At 44.0% G+C, this 12,384-nt stretch overlaps 1 protein-coding gene across 1 annotated transcript in view; it reads left to right on the forward strand.

The window, feature by feature from the left end:
* The window catches only part of THRA (thyroid hormone receptor alpha), a 147,832-nt gene that overhangs the window by 98,074 nt on the left and 37,374 nt on the right, over positions 1–12,384 (forward strand). The window contains exon 3 of the mRNA XM_063138042.1: positions 4,494–4,555. Within this exon, the coding sequence (XP_062994112.1) occupies positions 4,494–4,555 (62 nt within the window). The remainder of the gene's footprint in view (positions 1–4,493; positions 4,556–12,384) is intronic.

The raw sequence follows: 12,384 nt of genomic DNA on the forward strand, positions 1-12,384 counted from the left end.
AAGCCGTGCCCACAAGCCTTACGTGGACAAGAGGACATCCTGTTGGGTGCCTTTGCTGGTGGGGGTGGGGGGCAGCCAACCTGGTAGTACCAGTCTTGCCTTCCCCTTCAACTTTGCAGTCACTATTTATGTCTTTTTTTAGAAGCTGCATTGTGTACATGCTGCTGGGTTGTGTTTGTTCAAAAGCTGCACGTACACACCGCCAGCATGTGTTATTGTTGGGTAGTTTCCCCAAGTGACAGATTTAATCGGTGCTTTTTTTTCTTTTTCTTTTTGCATTTCCCGTTGCTATAATTGCCAGCAGCATCACGCCTACATTGGTTGGAATATAAATTTTAGTTTAAATATCTATCACGCAGCTGTTAAAGGCCTGTTTCTTACTGCAGTGGTAAACCTGTGTTTTGAGCTGCATCGTTTTGGACTGTAGGCGAAAGACCTTCTTGCTTAATTATCCTTCATACCCCCAAAATTGAAACCTCCCCAGTTTGTAGACAACTAGCATTATTGGGGTGCTGGGGAAAGAAGGTTAGACTAAAGCCAAATCTATTTCTTTAGGGGGTATTTTTTTTATGGAGAGGCACTGAATCATGTCATCCTCCACCTGCTGTCTGAAGTGGTATAACCCAGACACAGGTGTAGTGCCTCCGTGGGAGCGAAACTAAAGGCACAGGAAAAAATTATGGCAAAATTGTGCCACTCTGAAGACCCATTTGCATTCAGGCCAGTACATTTAGGGAGCTTCCAGGTGAGGGTTTTATTGTGCTGTCATCCTTCCTTCTTTCACAGAATTTCATGGAGGGTCCAGATTTCATGGTCTTCTACTAGTAATCCTCCAGTGTTTCCCCACCATTTCTCCCCTCCCCCTTTCTTTCTTTTTTCTTAACACAGAAAATCTGTTAAGGAGGGCACAACGTCTTTAGCCTAGTAGCGTTAGCAGCCCTCTGCCTGGAAGCACTCTTCGTATAATAGTGGTTTTCCTAATTCTTCCTTTTCTTTTTGTCTTTTTGGCCACTTCACACATTATCCTCTAAAGATGTACATGTATAAACGTGATGCGTGCAGATGGCAGGCCGGTCTTTTTAACCTACATACATGATAACAGTTCATGTATGAGGCCTGTTACCCAAAGAAGCTCACCTGAGCCCAAAGTTCAGGCTTTTAAAAAAAACACCTGAAAACATTCCATTCTTAATAAACCTTTGAAAGAGACTTTGCAAACAAGTTGGTGTTTTTTTTATTAGATTAAGTGCCATGAAATTTGCAGAAACATGGGATATTATTCTTTAATAAATGAATATCTAGGAAACCCAACTGGGTATCTTCTTTGCTCCGCCTTCTGCATTCCATTAGCACCATCGCTGCCAATAGCACAGCAGCATGCAAATAAGGCAGCAGCAACTGACGGCCAATTGGCTGAGCTGCCACTGAGGTCACCCTTAGTTATTGTTGTTTTTTAATCTAGGCCAAAAAGGACATTTTGTCTTTTGAATTTAATTTGGAAGGAAAAGCTTGTGAAGAGACTCCCATTCATGCACACACATTCCCTCGCTCAGTTTAGGGCTAGGTAACAATACCATTATTTAAAGAGGAGGCTAGTTTGCAAACAAATTGCAAAAGTAAACCATCCCTTTTTGTAATATATATATAAAAAACCCATGTAGGCTAAAACTGTACTCTACTAGAAGGAGTAGACAGTAGTGGAGAGATTATGGAATGGCATGTATGGTTTCTGATTATTGTTCCTTGTTATTTTAAAAGCACTTCAACTCTAGCTGCTGTGCAATAGCTATGTTAAAAAGAGCAAAGCCTGCTTACAGACTTAGTCATTTTTTTAAAAAAAAAAATCACATGAGTCTTGAAATCCTTTCTATTAATCAATCCTCCTGCTTTTGAGCTAGCATCCATGCCTAATCCACGTAGCCTTCTCCTTCTGGAATGTAATTTCCTCCCGTTCCCAGGGCCGGCGCTACCATAGAGGCCACTCAGGCGGCCGTCTAGTGCGCCAAGGTAAGGGGGGCACCGAATGCCGCACCCGGAAGCCGCTCTCCCACAGCGGCTCTGAGAAGGCGGCTTCCGAGCGCGCCATTCCGAAGCCACCCGCCTGCCCCAGCGCCCTGGCTTCGCTTCGGCTAGGCACCCACCCAGCCAAAGCAAAGCCACACCCACCCACCCCACTCCAGCGTCCTTGCTTCGCTTCGGCTGGGTGGGCGCCAAAGCGAAGTCAGAACGCTGGGGTAGGGGGGCGGGTGGGTGGCTTCAGAACTGCGCACCTAGAAGTCACTCTCCCAGAGTGGCTTCCAGCCAGGTGCGCCGTTCCGAAGCCGCCCCCACCCCCACCCCAGCGTCCTGGCTTTGCTTCGGCTGGACGGGCGAGACGGCGCTCCGCGCCCGGGTACACTGGGGTGGGGGTGGGTGGGTGGGTGAAAGCAGCTCACCTGCCTAGGGCACAAAATAGTCTGGCACCAGCCCTGCCCGTTCCCCATCCTTTTGAAATTGGAGGGGGTGACAGAGAAAGACATTATTCAGCATGTAATAAATCTTAACACTTTGGGGGTTTCACTGTGCATTTCCATACACTTTTTTTTATAGAATGGGGAAACACAAACTCCTTAGAACGGAAGATTTGAACTCCTACCCCCACCCCACACCCCACCGCATCAGAAATGTTGGAGAATAATCAGCTCCTGGGGTTTTCCTATTCATTGGGATCTGAGAGGAGTCACCTTGCCACAAGGTGGAGTGCTAGGCCGCTAGGACAGGGTGGGATGTACCATTTGGAGCAGAAGATTCCCAGTGGGGCTGTTGCTGGGGGTCATTGATTAGTAGTCCATTTGGCAACTTGACTTACTGGCCTTTGCACCAGGAAAATATGCATTAAAAAAAAAGTCAAGCGCGCAACATCTATTGTAATGTTCACACAAGGGAGAAAGAAGAAATGGAAGGGAAATAATGTCACCACCCTCTTCAACCAAATTTCGAACCCTTTTCAGCTGTGATAATTTGCTGAAAGACATCACTAGCTTCCTGATTGTCACCAGACTGTTATTTCCAAACAAAAATTGGTGTATTTTTTAAATTATAAAATTGAAAATATATTTCATTCCCAAAGGAATATTTTATATTTTAACAACATTCCTGTTTTTCCACCTCAGCTAAGTCCAATAAGTACCTCATTTTTTTGGAAACTGGAGGAATTCTTAGGGATTTATAGTACTTACTTCAAATTACCTTTTTCTGTGAGAAATTCACTTTCAAAAATCTGGTGATTGTTGTTTTTACTTGCATATTTAAACAAAAATGAAACTCAAGTTTCTCAGAATATTGAATTCTGTGCCCAAAGCATTTGCTCAAGTGTAGAATTCACAGGGGGCTCATCAGCTAAGTTAATTTCTTACTATTGGATAAGACATCATTTTGAAAAGTTAGGATTGCCATGATCATTTCTTAGACTGAGGTCAGAAGAGCTGATGGTTTAAATCAGCTTTTTCTTTTTCTTTTTTTAAAGCATTCAGTTATGTCACCCAGTTCTAATGTGTGATTCTGGACAGAAGCAAGTTAAATGCACACAAAACAATATTGAATCCCCACTTCCAAATGCTGGCCAAATTAGGAACCTATCACTTGCAAGAGCAGCCATTCCTTGTGCCTCTAAGCTAATCCTTCTCTGCTATTTCTCCTCCACCTAGAGATCAGCTACAAACTGAGTTAATGTAACTCCACATTTTTTTCTTCCCATCTTTCAGTCCAGACCCATCATGGTGTTGTGGCTAGTGTTGGCCTTAGGCTGGGGAGTTCAATTCCGGCCTATTACACCTCTCAGCCCTAACATACCTCACCAGGTTGTTGTGCATATAAAAATGAGTGAACCCCATGTATGCCACCCTGAGACCTTTGGGTGAAGGGCAGAGTACAGTTGCTTATGTGCAACTATGAATAGCACTATCACCAACCCGCTCACTTATTTTTAAGTCAGCTGTTGATTTGATCGTAAGAGGCATGGATTGGTCTCAGTTGTTGCCAGTGGACTGGTTTCTTTCCATCTCCTGCACAGAGTCCATAGTGATGGGCTTGGTTTGGGTAAGTGTGTAGTAGAAGGGCTCTGGAAGCCTGTGGAAAGGTCAGCATGGGAATCCCAGGTCAAGTGTTAGTTGTGCATTTGTGCGGTGGGGGGGGGTGCATGTGCGTGATGAAACCTCTTCCCCAACCCCCTTATCACTTCTGTTGCTCGCAGATAACATAAAGTGAATCCACTTGTACTGCTCTTGCCTCCTGGTTTCTTAAAGGGTGTGGGATGATGAAAGTGGAGCTGTGTGAAGCGAGAGGGTGAGCTGTAGTGGCTGGAAAAGCTTTGGGACAGGGGGTTGCGAGGTGGGATGAGGTTTCATAATGCTGTAACAGGTGAAGAGGTAGGATCTCATGAACCTGTAAGGTTTCCTACTTACAATAAATTCACTTTTCTCTCTTTTCCTTCCCCCACCCCCTCTTTTCTGAAGGTGGCCGGATGGGAAACGTAAAAGAAAAAGCAGCCAATGTTCGGTGAAAAGCAGTATGTCAGGTAAGTACCTTTTCGAGCCCTTCAGTGCTCAAGTCTTTCTGATCACCATGCTTCCCTTCTTCCTGACACTAGTGGACAACACACTGTGTTGTCCCCGTGCTATCCGTGTACTGAGGAAGTGACCGAATTCTTGCTGAAGGACTACTGCTTTTTTCTTAAGAGCTTACCACTCACTTGCACAACAGGAAATTGTGGCATTTGCAGCCATAGGGAGTTATCTTTACCCAGCAGGTCGCAGACACATTAATGGGGTTCTAGCACCGTAGGCTGATCACAAATTTATTTATGGGTGCTGCCATACAGGGGGTGATGCCAACATGCACAACATTTGATCCATGTAGGGCAACGCCTCTATAGAGGTCCTGGGCTAGGGCGGAAGGCGGGTAAAGCATCTCCCCATTAGCTCCCTATCCACCTTTGTGCTCCTCCTGCTGTGCAGATGTCGAGTTTCAGTTGTGTAATGGATATTCAGGCTGTGCACAAGTGTGATGCTCTAGCCTTATCTTAGCTCTGTAGATTTACCAAGCCCCATCCCAGAATTGTTTTAATTGTAGAATCATAGGAGTAGGGGGAATTGGGAACCAAAGCCCCCATCGTTCCAGAATGCATAAAACAGGATCAGCATCGCACCAGCATCACACCCAATTCCTGATCATCCTACCCAATCAAGACCAAAGTGAGCCACAAGTGGCGAACAGGCCCACTACAGCCATGTGCTTTCAGATTGCTCACGTAAGTGAGCCAAGCCATACAATGCAGGGACAGGTGATCTCAACCTGCCCAGTCACTGAGGTCATCAGAGTCCACCCGGAGAAGGGCCTTCAGTGTTGTGCCCTCCTTTCTGTGGAACTCCTTGCCTCTGGAGGTCAGGCAGGCATCAACATTGTGTTGTTTTCAGCTCCTCCTGAAAACATTGCTATTTTAGGTTTTCTTTGATTGACTACCCACAGTTTTTATTGGTATTCCGTTTTTCAAAACAAAATTTTAAATGGTGTTTTATTATTTTTACCTTTTATTGTTCGCTGCTCTGGAATATGTTTAGATGTGGTACATTATATAAATGTGGGTCACTGGGCAATCTGCCTTGGAGGCATCCCAAATCAAGCCACCAATTCAACCTTGATGCAAAAACGATTCCTCAATTAGGACTCCTCAAAAATGTTTTTAATGGTATGCAACTCCACTTCACACAAAGTTTTGTCACTAAAGTTGAAGCAGAATCTTCTTGTCGACCCAAAAAAGATATAAAAGAGGAAAGGCAAAAAGAAGGAGGCAGAAAAAGTTGCCTTGACCCAAACAGGGCATCACCAAGATACCCTAAATAATAACAGGATATCCTTCAGAAAAGCATCCAACTCTGTGTTGAACCCATTGAGGTTCTTTTGATGTTTTCCACTGGCCCAGAGAAGGAGGAGGTCATGGGGCAGCTCAGGATATCGGCTCTCAAACGGCAATGTCTGCAGGCGGAAGATAAACCGCTAAAGGGCTGGGGGATGCAAGAGGTGAGGCCACAAAGGGTCATGGAGCAAGACACAGTGACAAGAGGGTTCGTGGCTATGGACGTCAAGGCAGGTCTTCACTGGTTAGGTGGATTTCTCTTTGGCCCCCTGTCATTCACTCAGTCCCTAAATCAAAACCTTTTGATTCTCTCTCATTAACATCCTCAGCCCTTCGAAGCTCTCACTTTTGGTTCTACATTTTTGACCAATATAGTAGCATATTTTACAACTAGGAGGTCTAGAATGTAATTATGTGTTTGTGATTTTTATGGATGTGGAGAGTTCCTTTAACAATTTTTAAAAACTATCACACATATATATATGTAATATGAATGGAATTTGTCAGTATTTTCTCACAAGAAATAAAATCCCACTGGACATGGCTAAATTTCACATCAGTGGTGACTCACAGATTTTGTGTTCTGCCATTTAGATTAACCAATTAAAAGAATGCATCTATTGATAAATGCAATACACATTGCATCACATGACGCAGCCACCACTGCGAAGCCATCCGGGGGCAAACCCTGGAAACTCCACTCCAAAAAAGTTGGGCACTTACCCCTACTTTTTTTGGCAGTGGAGACTATGGCGCCCCCTGATTGGTCATCATGGCCCCTGCCTGTAAAAGTAAAAAATAATAAAAATGGGGGGGGGGGGAAACAGGGCCTACCCCATATATATATATATATATATATATATATATATATATATGTATCTCTGCAGCTGCGCAGATACAGATAAAAAATTAAAAATGGGGGTGGGAGGAACAGGCAGTCAGAGGGAATATAGAGGTGGTTTGCCCGAGTCCCTGACCCCTCTCCTCACCTCCTCTGGCTGCCTCGTTCCTTCCCCCCCCCTATTTTTTAATTTTTATTATCTGTATCTCCGCAGTTGGCCCTGTTCCTCTCCTCTCCCCCCCCCCCATTTTTGTTTTTACTTTTAAAGAACCGGAAAATTCGCACTTGCATTCCTTCCCATGTTGATGCCGAGAAGGAACGCAAGTGTGGGAGTAAGGCGTCTCACGGCACCAAAGTGCCACCATAAAGACGGGGGCTCAGTAGTTTCCAGATGAAGAAATTTACTGTGCTGCATAGAAATTCGAACACGGAGCTGTATAAAAGGAAACATCTAGGTGGAGAGTGGGGGTGCAGGGGGCAAGAATGACACAAATAGCAGATCTATTTTAATGTCCATGTATGGCTATGTGGCTTCCTCAAAAGAACCCAGGAAATTGTAGTTGAAGATCCCTAGTTCCCCCCACAGAACAGCTGATCCCAATTTTCCTTGGGGAGAAGGGATGACTGCCACATTTAAATTTATGGGATAGTTGCCCTGGAACTGCAAAGCAGAAAGCAAACTCAGGCTTCGGGCATCAGATAGACCAGGGGTCCCCAACCCCCGGGCCATGGACCGGGACCGGTCCGTGGCCTGTTAAGAACCGGGCCACACAGGTGAGCTGTTTTCACACACACACACACACCAGTGTACCTGGGCGCGGGGCGCCATCTCGCCTGCCCAGCCGAAGCGGTCAGGACGCTGGGGTGGGGTGGGGCAGTTTCGGAACGGTGCGCCCAGCCAGAAGCCGCTCTGGGAGAGCAACTTCTAAAGCCGCCCTCCCGCCCACCCCAGGGTCCTGGCTTCGCTTCGGCTGGGCACTCACCCAGCTGAAGCAAAGCCAGGACGCTGGAGTGGGGGTGGGTGGGCTTCCCCAAACCATCCCCTCAAAACCACCCACCCCGGTCTGTGGAAAATTGTCTTCCACGAAACCGGTCCCTGGTGCCAAAAGGGTTGGGGACTGCTGAGCTAGACAACCAAGGAGTACTGGGAGGGCTGTTTCCCTACCTCCTAGGAAGAACATCATGGCAAAGGGAAGACTAACCTGTCCCACCCATCAAGAAGAGAAGGAGCATCTCCTTTCATGCATGCTTTCCTCTTCCTTCTTCATTCCTTTTGTACTGTGAATATCACAATGTGAACCTCCAGGCAGGGACTGTCTTATTTTTAATATCTGTGCAGTCCTTAGAAAACGTCAAGGACTTTTAAGATGATGATGGAGGAGGATGGAGGAGGAGGAGGATAGGTCCTCTGTTTTCCTGAAACTCTTAGGGCAGCCTTTCTCGTCCTTATTGTTCCCTTCTGAGTGTGTTGAACTACAGCTCCCATCACCCCCACAGCCAACATAGAATCATAGAATCAGAATAGCAGAGTTGGAAGGGGCCTACAAGGCCATCGCGTCCAACCCCCTGCTCAATGCAGGAATCCACCCTAAAGCATCCCTGTCAGAGGGTTGTCCAGCTGCCTCTTGAAGGCCTCTAGTGAGAGCCCACAACCTCCCTAGGTAACTGGTTCCATTGTCGTACTGCTCTAACAGTCAGGAAGTTTTTCCTGATGTCCAGCTGGAATCTGGCTTCCTTTAACTTGAGCCCGTTATTCCGTGTCCAGCACTCCGGGAGGATCGAGAAGAGATCCTGGCCCTCCTCTGTGTGACAACCTTTTAAGTATTTGAAGAGTTATACCATGTCTCTCCTCAACCTTCTCTTCTCCAGGCTAAACGTGCCCAGTTCTTTCAGTCTCTCTTCATAGGACTTTGTTTCCAGACCCCTGATCAACCTCCTCTGAACATGCTCCAGCTTGTTTGCGTCCTTCTTGAATTGTGGAGCCCAGAACTGGACACAATACTCTAGATGAGGCCTAACCGGGGCCGAATAGAGAGGAACCAGTACCATATACTTGTTGAGGGGGGTGATAGGAGTTGTAGTCCACCACATCTGGAGGGGAACAACTGATTTGAGGAAGGCTGTTTTATGAACTGCTTGGATAAAAGAAGGTGGACCCCAGCTCCACTGCTAAATGAGTGGCTGGTATAATTTACCTGGTTAAAAGAGAACACCTCTAACCTGAGAGTGGATGCTTGTGCAATGCGATATATGCTCTCTCTTGAATGTCTCCATATGAGTGCTGCTTATAGCATTTCTCTTGAATTGCTTTCAGGTTGTCCTTGTAGTAATTTTGAAGTGATATACACCATGAAGAGCAGTCCAAGTGGAATATTAATCTCTGGGGTGAACCAAACAGTACAATTCTTAGCCAAATGCTCGTCCAGCCCTCAGTCCTATTCCTCCCACCGTATTCCACATGGGGACGTCCATCGTTGTGTCATTGCCTTCTTTTTGTAAATTTACATTTTATTTGGTTTGTGTGTGTTTTTCACAGTATTTTAAAAATGCAATCTTTTTTTTAAAAAAAAATAAGGACACATCACAAATTTTAAAAATCTTAGGCTTGGTATACATGTACAGCAGAATGAATGCTAAGATGCTAGTGCGCACTTCAGAATGCAGGTGGGGGAATCACACTTTTGAATGCTCTTGCATGTTTAAAAAACTCTGTAAATAGCAAGTCAGCACTGGAAGCAAAGGGGATGGGCTGAAACCTTTCTCCCTGATGTGCTAGTTTTCTGTTTGCAGGGAATTCTGTTTGCAGGGTGAGCATTCAAAAGTGGTGAACCTTGCATCTAATCTGAAACAGTGAAGTGGGGGGCAGAAAATTTTCCAAACTGAATATTTTTCCAATGCTTTCTTTTTCCATGGATTCCTCCCCCCATTATATAAGCTCATTGGTAATAATAAATGGATCCCAATTACAAATACAATACTAGGCAATCTTGGCAGTTTCGAATTGGTAATTAATATGTAATAGGTGATTATCCCTAGCAAGTATCTGAGAGAATACATCTATGTCATTGAAATACATATATGTCTAGTATTATTATTATTATTATTATTATTATTATTATTATTAATTTATTTATTTATTTATTTATATAGCACCATCAATGTACATGGTGCTGTACAGAGTAAAACAGTAAATAGCAAGACTCTGCCGCATAGACTTACAATCTAATATTGGCAAAGGAGTAATAGGTAGTGACAGCAAAACTGAAGGTACTGCAGCAACCTCAGTGGAAGATTCTGAACTCTGTTGAAATAGATGAGTGATTGACAGGCACACCGTGCTCAGTTCTTTGATTTGCTAAAACTTAGTGTGTTAACAGTTTTTCAGTACCTTTGGGCTTGGGGATTAAATTTAAACAATACTTGCTATTAATACTTGCTATTGTCTTTAATATTTTTTTTTACAAATATTCCAATAAAAATGATTATATAATATAATATTTAGATCACATTACTTGTGCTTTCAGGTCAAATAGTTGTGGGGTATTGGGACAAAAAATTAACATGGGATCCCTTTTTTAGTTTTGTTTACTAAATTCAAGTAAAGTACACATGTTAAATTCAATCACCCTCTAGGGCTTCAGAAAATTTTCCAATGCAAAGTGATTTTTTTTTATACAAATCAGAATATCTTTCTGAAAAACCCACATCGCTTGTCTGATACCACATGCCCATCCTGCCATCACATTGCCACCTTCTTTGACTACATGTGTATGCACGGCCTTTTGATGAACTATATAAGTTCTGCCGGTCAGGTGTTTAAATCCACATAAATTTCAATATGCATCAAAGATAATATATTTGTGGAGCAAAAGGACATGCTTGTGTTTTAGAGGTTACTTGCATATGTCACAGCAAGCACCATCTTAGAAGAGGCATCCTATTGTGTACAAAAGAGAAGAAGGAATGCCTCTTCTAAGATGATACCTGCCACCCACAGTGTTTGCAAGAGCTTGGATTAATAATTAATTTTATTTAAAAAAAAATGATTTCCAATTAATCGGAGGCACCTTTTTAGTTGATTAAAATATTTTTATGGATGAATCTAGGACACTTCCAGATGGAGAGCTACCAGCGCTAACTGCCAGAAGGCATTGCGCAGCAATGCCATCTTTTTTTTTCCTTAAAGGGTTTTCTGTGGTAAGAAAAAAGACCAGAGAAGCAGTGGGGAAAAGAGGGGGGCTTACAATTAAAAGACAATGTCATCTGGAGCCCCTGTAAAATTCTTGGAAGGAGGGAGGGCAAAGGCACAATAAAAGCTTTGTCTGGAAATATCCCTAATCAATTAATAGACTCAGGGCGCAATCCTACGCATGTTCAGACAGAAAAAAAAGTCTGGCTGGGGAATGCTGGATGTTGTAGGATCTTTCTCTGTCTAAACCTACATAGGATTGCGTCCTAATATTGCACTCCTCTTTTCTTTAATGGCAAACTGCTCTGGAAATTGCAGGGGCATGTGTGTTAATGACATCGCTGGTGCTAGCCAGTCAGCACTGTCCATAATCACTTTTCTCCCCGTTCTAATTGAACTAGGCTGCAAATTTACAGAACCAACTTAGGAAATAAAAAATACATTTATACTGGACATGAGGAGGGCCCTTCCAGACTCTGAAAAGGTCATGTCTGTGTTCACTATTGTGTTTCCTATCTCTAGCATTTGTACATCCTTCCTCTGAGGACTGTGACCTCAGTTTAACCAGATGGTTAAATCCTTTATCTTGCCCCTTCCTTGCTTCAAGCAGATTCCCAACCATTTTTATGTGTGTTTTAAGCATCATTTGTGTGTTTGTTACATTTTCAATTCTAAAAAAAGAGCATCATGAAATGTTTTTAAACGTTGAAAAACTGCTCCAGGGATTGTGTGGGGATGGGACACAGTTGGATATCACAGGCACCTGTCAATCAACATCTGCGAACACTGCATCTATCACATTATAAGGTAGATTTTCACTCAAGGAGTTACCACTGCACTGGGGGCCTTGGTCCACCACTTGCCAGGCACTATAAGAATAATGTATTTTTCTCTGCAGATAGCACTTTTAGGAGGGTGTTACAGAGGGTATTGGTGTCCTCCCCAGTCTGACTGGGAAATCCCCCATGAGATACTGCTGCTTTTATCCAATCCAAAGGATTTAGAATGCCCTCTGAGAGCCAGAGGAAGAAACAAGAAAAAAATTGTGTGGGACGAATTCAGTGTAAGGGCTTCTGCCACACCGTACATATGGAGGAGGGAAGCAAAGACTCTCAGAGCTGTTCACCTTTTGGGGAAGGGGCCGTAGTTCAGTGATAAGAGTACAAGTTTTGCATGCTGAAAGTCCCAGGTTCAATCTGGCATCTCCAGGTAGAGCTAGGGAAAGACTCCTCTCCGAAACTCTGGAGAACTGTTGCCAGTCAGGGTTGATATTTCTGAGCTTGATGGACCAGTTGATATAATTCAGTATAAGGCAGCTTCCTATGTTCTTGTTATGGCTTCTCCACCTTGACCATTATGTTCCAGCTGAAGTTTCATCATTTGTCATACGTTTGGTGGGGATTTTTTTTTTTTTTTAAGAATACTTTGTGGGTTGCTCGGTCTTCTCTTTCTGGTCTGGAA

This window comes from Elgaria multicarinata, chromosome 11 (assembly GCF_023053635.1).
Source record: "Elgaria multicarinata webbii isolate HBS135686 ecotype San Diego chromosome 11, rElgMul1.1.pri, whole genome shotgun sequence".
NCBI lineage: Eukaryota > Metazoa > Chordata > Lepidosauria > Squamata > Anguidae > Elgaria > Elgaria multicarinata.